The sequence below is a fragment of the Sceloporus occidentalis genome, unplaced genomic scaffold (genome assembly GCF_023333645.1).
Source record: "Sceloporus occidentalis isolate IW3139 unplaced genomic scaffold, rSceOcc1.0.p SCAF_3, whole genome shotgun sequence".
Lineage (NCBI taxonomy): Eukaryota > Metazoa > Chordata > Lepidosauria > Squamata > Phrynosomatidae > Sceloporus > Sceloporus occidentalis.
In genome coordinates this window covers 31,276,152-31,291,719 of record NW_028316983.1, presented here as the reverse complement: position 1 = coordinate 31,291,719, position 15,568 = coordinate 31,276,152, and the positions used below count along the sequence as shown (strand labels likewise).

At 41.4% G+C, this 15,568-nt stretch overlaps 1 protein-coding gene across 3 annotated transcripts in view; it reads left to right on the top strand.

The window, feature by feature from the left end:
* Positions 1 to 14,184: 14,184 nt before the first annotated feature.
* Positions 14,185 to 15,568, top strand: part of LOC149315734 (dolichyl-diphosphooligosaccharide--protein glycosyltransferase subunit 2-like) — a 45,492-nt gene continuing 44,108 nt past the window's right edge. Inside the window, exon 1 of one of the 3 annotated variants that reach the window (XR_016280393.1) lies at positions 14,185 to 14,314. Coding sequence is in view for 2 of the 3 variants with exons in the window: in XM_089513968.1 (XP_089370094.1) it covers positions 14,302 to 14,314 (13 nt within the window). In the remaining variant the exon portion in view is untranslated. The remainder of the gene's footprint in view (positions 14,315 to 15,568) is intronic. The other 2 variants (XM_089513968.1, XM_089513969.1) reach the window with 2 other exon arrangements.

Genomic DNA, 15,568 nt, shown 5'->3' with positions numbered 1-15,568 from the left:
TGCCATCAGTCAGCAGGAAACTTGAATTCACATGTGCACACACAACACCAGGATTGTATCATCTGTATTTTTGCATCATTCAAATTTTTTTCAGAGCTTCCCTCAAAGTTCTGGTTCTACTAGTTATAGGCTTAACGAAGGCCATGCTGTTAGGAAGACCAGCATCCTTCTGCATGAACTATCTATGTGTTCAGATTCTCAGGTGAGATCACATCTGTCTAGAACATGTTGGTTGGGTTTGTGTGAGAGAATTTCTTGAGACTTTTTTGTTTTTTTACCTGAAGTTCAAAATTATCTTAAGAACAACTGCTAGCTTTGTTCTTCTTGGCTTATAGATGCTAGACAAAGACAATACTGGACTTCTGTTCCCAGAATCCTTGTCTATTTCACCAGGTTGGATGGTGCCTCTGTGAGTTCAAGGCCAAAATATTTGAAGTACCCAAAGACTGGGAATCACTACCTTAAAGTTTGAGTGCTTCTCCTGATGAGAGCTGTTTCATGTGTTTTGGAATGCTGCTGCCATCTTAAAATGACTTGTTGCAGCTTTCTTAAATAAACGGATTGTGAAAGCCATTGTACCATACTGTATCTCTGCAATATTTTATTTTTGTTACTTATAGTACAAACATAGGACTTTAGCACAGGAAGCTTGAAAAGTGGAATTATTGCAGGATAGTGGTGCTGTGGCAGTATCTTATCACATGATGCTGTGTCTGTCTAGCATCTGGTCTGTAGTCTATCCATTGCTGGAGTGCTCCTTTTCATTGATGGGCAAAACCCATCAATGCCTCCCGATAAGGCTGCTTTTCCACTGTTGATACACAAGTTTTTTCCTGCAGCAGTTCCAAAATGCAGGTAGTCATAGGGTGCAAGTGGGTATGATTCTTCTCTTCTCCCCCTCTCTCTCACTATTCCTAAATGAACTGTTTTTCTTTCTTTTTTCAATTTCTTTTCTTTTTACTGAATGGATTGCCAAGATTGCACAATTGCACTAAAATTAAAAAATAAATACAGACTGAAAGGCATGAAGGGAAGAGGGCAGGGCAGGGAGAAGGTTTCTATGAATTGTCTACTTTCCCTCCCTCTTTATTATGTCTTCCTATTTATTTATATTTAATATTTTCTCTGTTTCTGGTGTTCAGGCTGTGAGTGCCATTGCTTATACAACACAAACTACACAACTGAAGCATGAGGCTTACGTATTGGTATGGTCAGTATGAATAGTATTATTGGTATTTTCACCAAAAACCTCTTTTTTGCAGAAGTACCAAAACTGAAAATCTAGGGACCCCCCCCCCCCCAAGTGGAGGTTGAGCATACTTAGTGGCCATAGGAGAGAAAAAAAGGAAAATCAAGTAGGAGGGAAAATGGACTAGAATGTCATAGGTCCAAAACACACTGCAGAAATAATCCAGTTTGTGACTGCTTTAATTGCCTTGGCTTAGTTCTAGGGAATCCTGGGAACTGTATTTATTGTGGCACCAGAGCTCTCTGACAGAGAAGGGTAAATGTCTCACAAAACTACAATTCCCAGAACTCCTCACTTTAAGTACCCTTACTATATGAGCTTTTTCAGCTCAGAAAAAGAGCACATTTCTGGGGAACGGAGGGTCTATAACCCTAGGTTATATAGCCTATTAAGAAGTAGTCTGTGCTAGCTGGTTTCATAAGAAATCCCTATGAAATTAGATTTACATATGGAAAGCAGATTTAAGAGGGGACCCCCTTGGTCCCAGAACTCTTGTCCAGGCTGCTAGACCACCCTTTATCTTGGTTGACTGTGGGAAAAAGAAATTTAAAATCAGGAGGCAAAATGGCTTTTAGCACTTTCTCTTCTCCAAATAATACAAAACCCAACATTTCCCACATGCCTGCTGCATGAAGAAAATAGTGCTATTATGAGGTGGAATTAAAACACTTTTTTAAACAACTCAATAAAATTCCCAACTCTTGTGTTTACTGAATATTATTTACAGGAATATGACATCGCCGGAGACCAATGAGAAAACTCCATCTCTGCGTAAGGTTCTCCTGCTATTTTATATGGTGTTTTAGCAGCTCAGTAATAGGATCCAGATCAAGCACACAGTTATTAATAAGTAGTAAATAAGATTTTGACAGTCATCTGGCACTTATTTAATATGCTATTGCTATCCGTTTAAAAAGAAATTAATATTCTAGAGTCAGGGTATTTAATGACACAACATCAGTGGCTTTTTGGCTTTGGCCCTCTGTAAACAATACAGATAATAAAAACGTTTCAGTAATGATAGACTAAAAATGTAGCTTGGTGGAATGATGGAGGGGCAAGGGAAATTGGATCAGTCTTTGGATTTGTCCAAAAGCAGAAATCTTCTATAGACAGCCTGTGGAATAACATAAGGCTTTTGATGCTTTCAGAAATGACAAAATCAGCTTAAAAGTCCCATTCTGCTGACAGCCATGGGCTCAGGCAAATGTATAAATCTGGAATTGACTGTTTGTGGCTCTCTGGATGGTACTAGACTTCAGCTCCTGTCTATCTAGACAGATAACTTTCTCCTTGTACAAGACCCATCTCACTGACTATATATTCCAAAGTGGCAGAATTCAAAGATATAGCCATGATAGTCTGGGGAATCAGTATGTAGAGAGATCTTGTTGCACCTTTGAAACAAACTGAAAGAAAGACGTTGGCAGCATGAGTTTTTGTGGAAAGTAGAGTTAAGTCTATGAAAGCTCATGCTGCCAACTTCTTCGTTTCAGTTAGTCTCAAAGGTGCGACAAGATCTCTCTAATATATATTTCAAGGCGTTTAACATCTAGAAGGCCACAAGATGACCAGGTCTGGTATAAAAGGGTCAGAGGTATGTATGCGTCATATACAAAAGCCTGGGTTGGGATGGAAAACATTTGGCTTTCCAGATGTTTCATCCTTTAACGTGGGCAGTGAGTTTAGATTATGGAAGTTGTAGTCCAAAACCTCTTTAAGATATTCCTCTCCTGTCCTAGGATGCTCCAATACAAGTGCAAACTCAACAAAAGAATGGTTGTGTCACTTCTGTTTTGATTTTAGCCAATTTCCACACTCTCTTTTTTGGCTGTGGGGAAGTTCAGATATGGAAGTTGAGGCTGAAAACTTGTATTTCGCAATGTTTTTGAACTATTTGAGAGTTGGGGGGGGGATTTACCCCCAATTTTGTTTTACAAATCAAGACTTTGGGAGAGCTTCAGAGTCCAAAAATCAAGGGTCCAAGAGCAACATGTGCTCTCGAAATCTCATTTTGCTAACCCTATCCTCTGACTTTATTGAGTTGAAAATGGTTTCATATCTTAGAACAGTTAGGTTGCAACCAATGGAGTTATTCTGCTAGTGAAGTGCTTCCCAAGCTTTGGTCCTTCCGATGTTTTGGACTTCAGCTCCCGGAATTCCTGGCTGGGGCTTCTGACAATTGACGTTCAAAACATTAGGACAACCAAAAATTTGGGAACCACTGTGCTACCACAAAGCTTCACCTTCCACTATTTTCATGATTGCATAAACAGTAAATCCAATCCTTTGATTCTTCTTCTGCAAACTGTTATCAAGTTTGGTTTTATATAAATTTTGGGTGTCATGCGATCGAAATCTATGACCCCTGACTGACCCCATCGCTAGCTGCCATTACCCTAAAAGCGAGCTGACCACGTAGCCAGCAACTCCTTGCTAGGCATGGTCAAGGAAAAAGGTAGAATTTAAACCTTTCAGCAAGCAGTTTGGGGAGTTGCCCTACTAGTTTCGCAGGCTGCCCAAAGAAGAGAGGACAATAGAGGTAGCCTCCTTCTCAATGAGCGAGTGATTAACTTAACAGCTCTGCCATTGAGATATTTGATCCCTCCTGAAAAGTGCCAGACCTTTTCTTTGTGTATCCATTGTGTAAGTTTCGGCTTAGACAAAGATAGAGTCATCAAGCTTTTGTTCGCCAGGCTGCCATAGCCTGAGGTTATGTTTAGGGGTATAAAAAGACCCCACTTCCAACCCTCCAGTGGGCTTGTAGAGCAGAAGTTCTGAGCCTGATTTCCAAGCTGGGCTTGTAGATTCAGTTCCGAGCCTGAGTTCCTCGCTTGTAGAGTAGCCTGCTCCAAGCTTGCATTCCCTGAGCATTTTGCTCTGCTGAAATCACTTGAGCGAAGCCAAGCTCACTGTCACCAGGCCTCTTGTTAGCTTTGCCCACCAGAACTCAGCTCCTAGCCACCGCGGCTGCCGCTTTCTTTCCCCGTTCTCGCGGCCATGTCTCACCATTCACCATCCCTCACATCTGTCGCTTTGGAGAAGACCCCTAAGGTAAATATCCCAACGGTGCCTCTATCCTTTCTCCTTTACTCCCGAACTCACCCCTCCCTTTCTTTAGCATTGAATGTGTGTGTGCGTGTGTGATCCCCTTTGTTGTGTGGCTTTAATAAATGTTTTATATTTTTATTGCAACTCATTGGCATCTTGAGTCTCTTTCTCTCTGGGGGTGGACTAGATGACCTCTGGTATACACATAAGGACCCGACCCCGCTGCATGTGTTGTTAGGACACGCCTCTCGTAATATTTGAGCTAATTCAATCCTTCCTAACAAAACCATGACACACATTGGCTGCAATCCAACATCTTCTCAGCATAGTATAAACATCCAGGTACAGAAATTTGCTGTGTGGGCACTATCTGACCTCTTTGGAAAATAGCAATATTGTGCAATGTGTATCAATGATTAAGTGCCATTGTGCTATACACAATATATGCACAACTACAACACATAATGTATAATGCACAACTTGTAAAGACAAGGCACAGATGAGCATGCTGTCAGCACAACTACACTTCTGCCAATATCAGCAGAATATGTTTTGCACAATGGTGACTTTTTAGCCCCACGTGCATTGTATGACTTAGGCATGCATATGTCCCTATTGTTTGCCATTATTTCATAAGCTGTCTACAGGCCATTGCACATTGGGTTTCACAGATCATTAAAACCTAATTAATTTAAGTATTGCTACTCCTAGTTGTTCTGCCAGCAGCCCTGCAAGCACCAGAACATTCTTCTCCAAGCTAGTGCCCTACAGATGTTTTAGATTTTAGCTTTCACAATCCACAGTCCACATTGGACATGGTGGTTTGGGCTGATAGGATTTGTTGTTCAATACATCTGGAGGCAACAGATTGGGGAAGGCTGCACTAGAGAAACAATGCTGCCAGCTCTTGTACTTTTTCTACAAGTATTATCCTTTTCCTTTAGGATTCTAAAAGTCAGTATATTCAATACAACAAGCGAATAGATTATTCTGTTTAAAATCACAGAAGTCGGCAATGAACTGATTATATGCCATCCCCATTAATTTTTCACACATATTCAAGGGGAACAAACCAGATACACATTAAAAACAAGTATATTCTGGCACCCAGGTAACAGTTCAACAGTATGTAATACTGTTAAAAGTGCTAAGGAATGTCTTAGCTAGGTTAGTGTAAAGATGAGGGATTCTGCAAGCCTTCCATGTGTGTGGTAAAACAATTTAGTTTAAAAAAATGAGGACTGATCTTCCTGAGAAACCGACAGTCCTTCCCTGGCATCTTTCTTTTCCTCCTTTTTCCTTGGTCTTAAATCAGGGGTGGGCAATTATGGGAGCTACAGAGGCCAATGTTTTTGTTACTGGGCCTACTGGGGCATGTGAGCTACCAAAATTCCAATAAATGAAAGCAAACAAATAAAGAAAGCCCAAAACTGCCAAAATTCAATTTCTTTCCAATGGTTAATGATCTCTGTCAGGGTGTTGATAAAGTGACTTAGTAGAATGTAAATTGAAAAGAAGGACACAAAGCATTTAATTATCTAGACTATTTATTCTACAATTACTACTCTACTCATGATTGCTACTTCTTTTACTTTGAGTTTGAATATACAGTCGTCCCTCCCATTTCACAGTCTTGTCATTTGCATCCTTTGGTCTTTCTTGGACAGCAAGCTGGGAGGGACATAATGGTGCACGCGCTGCGATGTGAGGGAGCACGCCCCTATTGTAATCAATGGGGCTCCAGTAATGGTGATTTTCCTGATTTGCAGGATGTGTATGTCTGGAACGGATCTCCCGTGAATTGGAAGGGATGACTGTAGTGTGCCTACATTTTTAAAATCTTTATTGAAATATTACATTAAAACCAACACATTACAGGACATAACATACAAAATACACTTACACTATGACAATAAACAGACACAGAATTAAACATAAATTGCCCTTCCTGAGCTTCTGATACTTCCTTTCTTTTTGAAAACAAGTTGTTAATTCAAATTGTATTTATATTTCAACATACTCACTGCTTTTTTTTTACTTTTAAAGTAATATTTGAGATGGTTTGTAGACCAGCAGATATCCTTATCTTTATATAAATTTTAGGAAAACATCACATCCCAAGTTTCCTCTTTGTTTTCTTCCCCCATCTTGATATGATTCCTTGAAAGAAAGAAAAAAGTAAAGAGTTTAATAATGTAATTATCTACATATGTAGTGTGCCTACGTTTATTTTAGATGAATCTAGTATCAATTCTTCTAAACAACAGTATAGCATATATTTATTAAAGCAAAGAATGTATGATTGTAGTACCCTCTGCAGGTCAAATGGAGAATTAGTTCTTCCATTGTGCACAACAACAATATCAGGCACACAAAGAGTTCCTAATTTTAACTGCTGGGCTGTCTTAGTAAATTTATTTCCTTGATATTTCATGTCATCATCTGTTTGAAAACTATAATCCTAAAAACATAACACAGTGAAGCCCATTAAACCCAGACATAATTACTGGAGAGTAAGCATGCATAGGGTTGTGTTCTACTTATTTTGCACATCTTGAATATTGAGATGTGCCAAGCTGGAAATTCATAATTACCCAAGGGTGAGTAAATTTCAGGGCCCAAAAAACATGGGGTGAAGGCTGCATGTGGCCCACAGGCCCTGCACTTTCCCCAGCTCTAGCTTAGTGGATGTCATATCAGATTAGAAACTTCTTTCCGACATGAGCCCAACTATGTTTATTCAGCAGGTCTCCACTGCATTCAGTGTGATTTATTGTCTACCAGTAGAATAAATTCATTTCCTGAATCATCATCCTGAGGATGGTTCTAGACATTATGAGGGGAAAACAGGCTTGCTGCTTAACCCTTCCCATTAATTCTCCTCTGGAAAGTCTTCTTCCAGGCTATTCTTTTGATTGATTCCTTTCTCCTTACCCCCAAATTGGGCTCAGAACCAGGGGGAAAGCCTTTGCCAAAGGAAAATTGGCAGGAAGCATTTGAAAGGGATAATAATCAGTAGACCCAGAGGAAACATAGGAATTCATCTTATGTTTAGTCAAAACATTTGTCTAAAATAGCCTTTTCTAAATTGGGGTTGTCCAGATGTGTTGGACTAAACTGCCATCATATGCAAACAGCAGGACAATGGAAATCCATCAACGTGACCAAGAAGTGTTCACATGGGTTGTTTTTTGTGAGGTGTTTCCCCCCAGGCCCTCTTTTGGACACATGTGTGTGCATCATCACCACCCCATAGGGTGCAGAGGATGAAGCAATTCTCAGAGGGTCAGTTTGGAAAGCAAGAGCCAGTCTTAAATATTAGGTTGGTCAATTCCAGCAGGATTCCAGAGTTCAGAAACTCAGGCTCAGTAATAAAACTCAGAAACCTTTATTAAGAAAACTTATAGATCCAGTCTAGTAACTTTCATTGTCAGAACTGAGCAATAACTGTGTGTAATTCAAATGTCTAGCAGGCTTAATTCTAATTCCTGGACAGCCCCAAACATTTTTCCTGCTTTTTCTCATACCACCACTTTTCTTTGGCCCTTTACAAATGGGCACCCAAGTACGTACTCTGTATGTACTAGGCTTGCCTGGGGGTGTCTCTTTTAGACACCCCCAACCCTAGTACATACAGAGTACGTTCAAATGGCAGTGCCCTGTCCACATGGGCACCGCCATTACGACGTCACGACCACGCTGCCTCCAAACAGAGTGGTGCGGACGTGACGCCCTGGCACTGTGGAAGGGAGCCTGTGGCACCCTTTCTGCAGCGCCAGAAGGAGCTCCATTTTGGAGCTCCATCTTGGTTTTGTGTCGCTGGCACAGTCTTTACATGGCTGCACCAGCGACACAAAGGAGAAAGTGGCCGAGTGGCCCCTTTCTCCCTTTCCCCACCACTGTTGAGGTGTCCTTGGGGCTTGAAGCCCCAAGGACACCCCTTTCCAGGCCGCAGGGAAGCGGCCTGGAAAAGCGGCAGATCGGGGCCTCAGAGCTGCCGCTGTGGCAGCTGAAGCCCCGATCCATCGGGGAAAGGGGTGGGGACAGGCCACCCCAAAGGTTCCGGATCCGGATCCCTCCACGTAAGGCGAATTCCGCCTATGCTCGAGCCCCATTGGAAACAATGGGGCTCCGGCGCGGCGGCGTGGGCGCGCACGAGGCGCAACGGGCGCCCATGCCCATTCAATTGAATGGGATGCGCCGCCCCTTCTGCCCCGCGGCTTGAGCGCGTATGCTCAAGGCCACGTATGGCGCGCCCGCGTATGGCGCGGGTGCACTGTACAACCAGATACTCTCTCTCAAAAGATCTTGGGCTTGCTTGCCTCCTTTCCTGGCTTATCTCAACACCAGCACTTAGCTCATAGTTTAAAGCACAGTTGTCAAACATTCCTAAAATGTGATAGAACTACTACATATCTCATTACAGTGGTTCCTTGGTACCTGCTGGGGTTTATTTCCAAGGCCCCCTCCCAGTGGATACCAAAATCCATGGATGCCCAAGTCCCATTGGCATAGTACAATGATGCCCCTTGTATAGAATGGCAAAATCAAGGTTTGCTTTTTGGAATTAATTTTTTAAAAAATAATTTCAAGCCATTGACAACTGAATCTGTGGATACAGAATTTGCTGATATGGAGCCTATGCAACTCCTGACATATGTTGGCCCAATGATAATTGAGACAAAGCTCCTGTATCTTTAATAGTTGTATGGAAGAAAGAATTTCAACAGGTGAGGGTTATATGACAAGCTACACTTGCTGAAATTCCCCTCTACCGCACAATTAAAGGTACAAAAGTCCTGTCCACTTTTTCATGGGGAGGGATCATGCTATCTATATTCCCAAATGCTGGGTGATGCCAAGGGCCTCCTGAAATTAGGCTGAGAACTACATACAACACTCAGATGAATTCACCATCCCAGCATGAAACAACTGCAAAAATGATATGCAAATCAGAGAAAACCAAGCTATTTGTTATAACTCTTTCTGTATAATCTCCTCGTGGAAGGTATGAATGAAAAAATACTGGGTGATTATCCTTTTTTGTGTATGTTTTAATGAACACAAAACAAGTTGTTAAACGAACTCCATTATATATTTTGAAGGAGGATGGAAAACCCTGCCATTTCATGTTCAGTGCAATAAAGCTTGGAAGAAAGACCATACTGCTGACTTGAGAAGTGTTATCTGATGCATGGATCAGGAAATTTTGCTTCTCTTTTTTGATTATCTTTCTAATGTCAGGGCATTAATAACAGGTGTCCCACAAATATTTTCAGTTTGTCGATGCTACAAGAACCCCCAGGGTGTACAATCTGGGTGGTATTTTTCTAGCCCAAGCATATCTAAATTCCTGATGCTGGCCACAAGCAGTATTATTGCTTTGCTTTCCGTTTTAAAGAAGAACCCATTCAAAAAATGTAACTGAATACATCTACAAGTGCTGAACATTTGGCTAACCAGTAACTTAACTAACAAATACAGGAGCCCCAAGGATGTCCAGAGTTCATACTGACGATCTAACATGATGTTCCTGAAACTACTGCCAAGAGATTACATCAGAATAAATTAAAGCAATCAAGTGTCTTAAGCCAGAATTTCAGTTTGAGTTCCCAGTTCCAAGTACTGAGAGGTTTAGAAAAACAAGCCAAGTTAAAAGTTTTTTGTCCAATAATTTCCTTTATACAACTGTGTTTACTACTAGCAAAAACAAAGGCATGGAGGAACCCAAGAGCCTGTAAATGCCCACATGGGATAAAATAATCTCAGGCTGATGATAAATTATTAACTTTGCAGGTCAGTGCATAAAGCTTGCTCACACCATCTCAGAAAAATAAAATAGAAAACAACAGTTTATTGCTACCAGAACAGCAACAAATCCTGTGACACCTGGTTTAAAGAGATGCAACAGTCGCATTTGATTTGATCTACTTGTGAAGGATCCCAGTTCAAACTTTTCTTGCTTATGGGCTAAGACTGGTGTGGCCTTATGCATCCTTCCAGATGTTTTTAAACTATAGCTACCAGCATCCATCACCACTGCCTATGGCTGCTGGGACTTACAGTGCAACATCTGGAAGGCCACAGGATTCTCACCCCTGCAAAATTCACATTTAACTCAAAAATACATGATAAAGAAATTACATTTAGAAATTGTGTTATTATAACTCACAATAAATAAAAAATAGTGAAGTAAAAACAAGCAAAAGAATAAAATAAAGACTTAAAATAGTAAGATTATTAAATTATTTACATCTGTATTTATAAACAAAATATCACATCACCATGACATGTCTGGTTGCCCTTTTAAATGGATACTTGCTGAAGCCTGATTCTTTGATTCTTTCCCCAACATCACTCTTGCTTTCTGGTTTCTGATTGTGTGCCCATTATTTTTATATACCATATATACTTGACTATAAGTCGGCCTCATGTATAAGTCAAGGACAGATTTTGGGGCCAAAATTATGGATTTTGATATGACCCATGAATAAATCGAGGGTAAAACTTGGGGACATGTAAGAAAGGATCTAAAAGATGAAGCAAAGGAAAATAGTGTCAAAGAGTTTGCAAAATTCCTGCAGGACTAACTGTTTTTGCTCACCTTAAAGACTGGTGCTTCCAGGGCAGTATATGCTCTTATCTTTCACAAGGGAATGGTTCCTTGTTTATATATAAGAGTTAAAGTATTTCACTTACATTGACCCATGGATAAGTTGACTCAGATTTTTCTGGTCCATCAATAATAATAATAATAATAATAATAATAATAATAATTTTTTATTAATATTTCCTGCCTCTCCCAGCAGATCAAGGCGTGATTACAACAACAGAAACAACATTGAGGCGTTCCCTCAAGTAACTCGGGCCTGACTAAAATTTATAGACTTATACATGAGTATATACAGTATATAGAAATGGGTCTATAGTTTTTTGTGGGTTTTCCGGGCTATGTGGCCATGTTCTAGAAGAGTTTCTTCCTGACGTTTCACCAACATCTGTGGCTGGCATCTTCAGAGAATGCTTGCCTGGAAAGGACATGGGTATATATATTGTGTGACCTGAAGATGCCAGCCAAAGATGCTGGCGAAACGTCAGGAGGAAACTCTTCTTGAAGATGGCCACATAGCCCAAAACTCCCACAAAAAACTATGGATGCTGGCCATGAAAGCCTTCGACTTCACATTAGAAATGGTTCTGTTTTTCTTACACATACAACAGCACATATTAGGACATAGGGAGATGATGCTGTTGCTGACGTTACACGTTCTGTAATTATATGGCCTGATAAATATGAAAAAAAGATTGACATCAGGGTATGGTACAGGATGTGATCCCTATGTTTGTGGCCCTATTACTGCTGGTGAGCATCTCTAATGTGTAAAACGCTTATTGGAAACAAGAATAAACCTACCATCTAAGGCTTGTGAGTGTTCAGTATCATTTCCTAGGATGGATCATGGCAGATACAATGATTTTACTGTCAGGGATGATGGGAGTTGTTGCTCTTCACCTCTGGCTCGAACTCACCACCTTGTTACGCACCGGCGCTGACCAGTTTTGGCCAGTGGTTAAAGCTTTGCTCTAAAGCAGCAGAGTTACAGAGAATAGGCTGAAGACCCTGACAAACTCTCCAAGCCTTCTCACTCTTGCTTCCACAGAAGTCTTCACACTTCTTCAGGATCCAGCTGGCTCTTGTATCTTCACTCAAGACACCAGACAACTCAGTAGTCTTATATAAAAGATCTACTTTATTCTACTATATACAGCTCCAAAACTATCCAACACTCCAATAATACTCCTCACTACTACTACCCACAAAATACATTGGGATTCATAGCCATTATTATAGCCCTTGGAAAACACCACCCACTCTTGTCAGTTTCCACCCAGTGGGCGTGTACAACCATTTTCATTGGTTCTCTTGGTTCAACCCATAATTAATGATTTCATCATTTCACCTTGTCCACTTTAACAATTTTCAGGTGTGTTCAATTATCCACTTTGCATTTCTGTCCTTGGCATTTAGGACTTGCTAATTACATTACCTTTTACACCTGTGTGGCTTCTAATTGCTTTTGCTGAGTATCCTGACTCTCACATACATGTTTTATTTCTTACACTGTATATCCCATGTTGCTTTTTCCTTAACATTTACTGCAGCTCTTCTAAGGCTGCATCCACACTGCAGAAATAATCCAGGTTGACACCACTTTAAGTGCCATGGCTCAATGCTGTAAAATTCTGAGAACTGTAGTTTTGTGATATATTGGGACTTCTCTATTAGAGAGCTCTGGTGCAACAACAAACTACAAATCCCAGGAATCCATAACATTGAGCCATGGCACTTAAAGTGGTGCCAACCTGGATTATTTCTACAATGCGGATGCAGCCTAGGTCTTTTCTATACTACTTGATCCCTGGATATTACTAAGATATTACCTTTTTGACTTCCCTGACTGAATATTGTACTCTATATCGTCTACTCAGTTGGAAGTTTCCAGACATACCATATATTTTTTTAAAAATCATTCAACATAAATGCAGCCACATACACTTTTTAAAACTTACATCTAAAAACAACATATATAACAACAGAATTAAAAACTCAAACAATAAACAAAAACAAGCAATACTAATACCGTGGTACTGATGTCTAATCCCAAACCGATGGTTATCTTCCACTATTACTAAACTTCCTTTATACAATATTACATTTATGTTTCTACTGCATATAAACTCCATTTAATTTATAAAGCCTAAAGCAGGAGAGCTTGTCCTGTACGGACCCTGAATAGGACATCAGAAATCCCATATTTTCCTTCTATGCCAAATCACGGTTGGTTGGCTGAAACCATGATTTAAACCAACAGGGTTAGGAAGGGATCAGGGTTGGTTGGCTTAAACTGTGATTTAAACAATCATGGTTAGGAAACGATCAGGGTTGGTTGAAGGTTGGTTGGTTTAAGCCATGATTTAACTCTCTGGTACCTAAAGAGAGAACATCGGTACTCAATATGTTATATTAGTTTGTATATCTTATAATTTTAACAAATTGTAATAATAAAAATTATTTTAAAATAATAAAGCACAACTTAAACTATCATGGCTAGGCAGGGATCAGGGTTGGTTGGTTGATTTAAACCATGATTTATCTATCTGGTAACAAAACAGATAACATCTGTACTCAAGATGTTATATTAGTTTGTATATCTTATAGTTTTAACAAATTGTAATAATAATAATTTTTTTTTAAAAAAAAGCCATGATTTAAACCATGGTTAGGCAAAGATCAGTGTTAGTTGGAACCATGATTTAAACCATCATGGCTAGGGAGGGATCAGGGTTAGTTGGTTCAAGCTATTGTTTAAACCATCATGGGTTAGGAAGGGACCAGAGTTGGTTGATTTAAACCACCATGGGTAGGAAGGGGCCTGGATTGGTTGAATTAAGCCATGATTTAAACCACATGGGTAGGAAGGGACCAGGGTTGGTTGGCTTAAACCTGGCTTAAACCCTGTTTAAACCTGGCTTAAACCAACCAACCCTGACACCTTCTTACCGTCCCAGTTCTACACATCTCTGACATCCTTCTTGCTGCTGCCTCGCCTTCATTGAATCGCACACACTTCTGCCTCTCCGAATCTCCCGCCTTCGATATGAGTGACGGCTCTCCCAGCCAATCAGGCGCGTACACATCCCTTCCCGGCCGCCTCTTTCTGCGGCTGAAGCGACCGAGTTGGAGCGTACCAAGTGCGCTAATCTGGGAGGGGGAGTGAGGGACGGGACCGAAGCCCCAGCTCTAGCGTCTTTCCGAGGCTGGCATCCTTATAGGGATATTTCGGCTCGCCTACGAGGGAAGGGCTGGGGAGTGTGTGCCGCGGTGGGATGCTGGGCTGTTTACTAGCGACATATTTCTCCTCAGGGCGAATGGTACATTCCGGGGCTGCGGGCGGAAGCGGTCTCTCTCTTTCCTTTGGCTCCTGGAGGCGAGGCGCAAGATGACGGCGCTGGGTAAGGAAGAGGCTGGAAGGAGAGAGGCAGCCAGGAGGACGGGCCTTTTCCCCCGAGAGAGAGAGGGAGGGAGGGAGGGAGGGAGGGCGGTCAGAGCTGGGCTGCGGGGCCCCCTCGGAGACCCCGAGGGCTACAATGGCCCTCCGCTCACCGCTGCCGTTGACTGGCATGCCTCCCCCGCGCTGCAGAAATAGCCCAGTTGGGCACCGCTTTAACTGCCATGGCTGCATGCTGTGGGATCCTGGGAACTGTGGTTTTCAGTGACATCAGCTGCACCCACACTGCCAAAAATAATGCTGTTTTAGCACTGCTTCAACTGCCGTGGCTGCATGCTGTGGGATTCTGGGGATTGTAGTTCACTGAGACATCAGTCTGCATCCACGTTGCAGGAATAATCCAGTTTGACACTGCTGTAACTGTACCATGCTTTAACCGTGGCTGCATGCTGTGGGATTCTGGGGATTACGGTTTTGTGAGACATAGGAGTGCATCCACACTGCAGGAATAACCCAGTTTAGCACCACTTTAACTATTGCAGTGCCGCGCTGTGGAATTCTGGGGGTTGTAGTTTTGGGAGCCTTCTTGGCCAGAGAGCTCTGGTGCCAGAACAAACTGCAATTCCCAGGACTCCATAGCATTGAGTTAAAGTGATATCAAACTGGGTTGTTTCTGCAGTGTGGATGCAGCCTGTGTGAGTTTTCTTGCCACCTGATTTTGCCCTGGCAATATTAATGTGTGCAGGAGGTAGAAGTTTAGCAGGGGAAGCCTTGCCTGTAGCATAGCAAGGGTGATAGAAAGAGGCTTCGCCTGTTGGGTTTCTCCCTATGCGGCTGCTGAAGACAAAGGTGCTCTAAGCGTGTGTGGTGCGGGGTGCTGTGATCTGAAGCCATAGGAAGAGATTGTTTTAACTTAATTATAACTTAATTATAATAGTTTATAGAACATGTTCTGTCCTGAGGTAGTAATTGCAGAATTTGTCGTAATACGTGGACCCTCCACAATGGGCTAGGGTTAGAAAGACAAGATCCCCGTGAAAGTGGAAGAACCACAAATAAAAGAACACTGTTTATTTTTACCCGGAAGAATACCTCTCTAGGAATAGATATATTGTTTATAAAGTATAGCTAAGTATGCGACTGTAAAGTGTTCAAAACCATTCATAGAAACTTCAAAAATGGCCAGCTGTTGGTGTCACAAAAAAGACATACAGTACATAGTATGGTTATGCAATTGCAAACATGGGACAATTGGTTC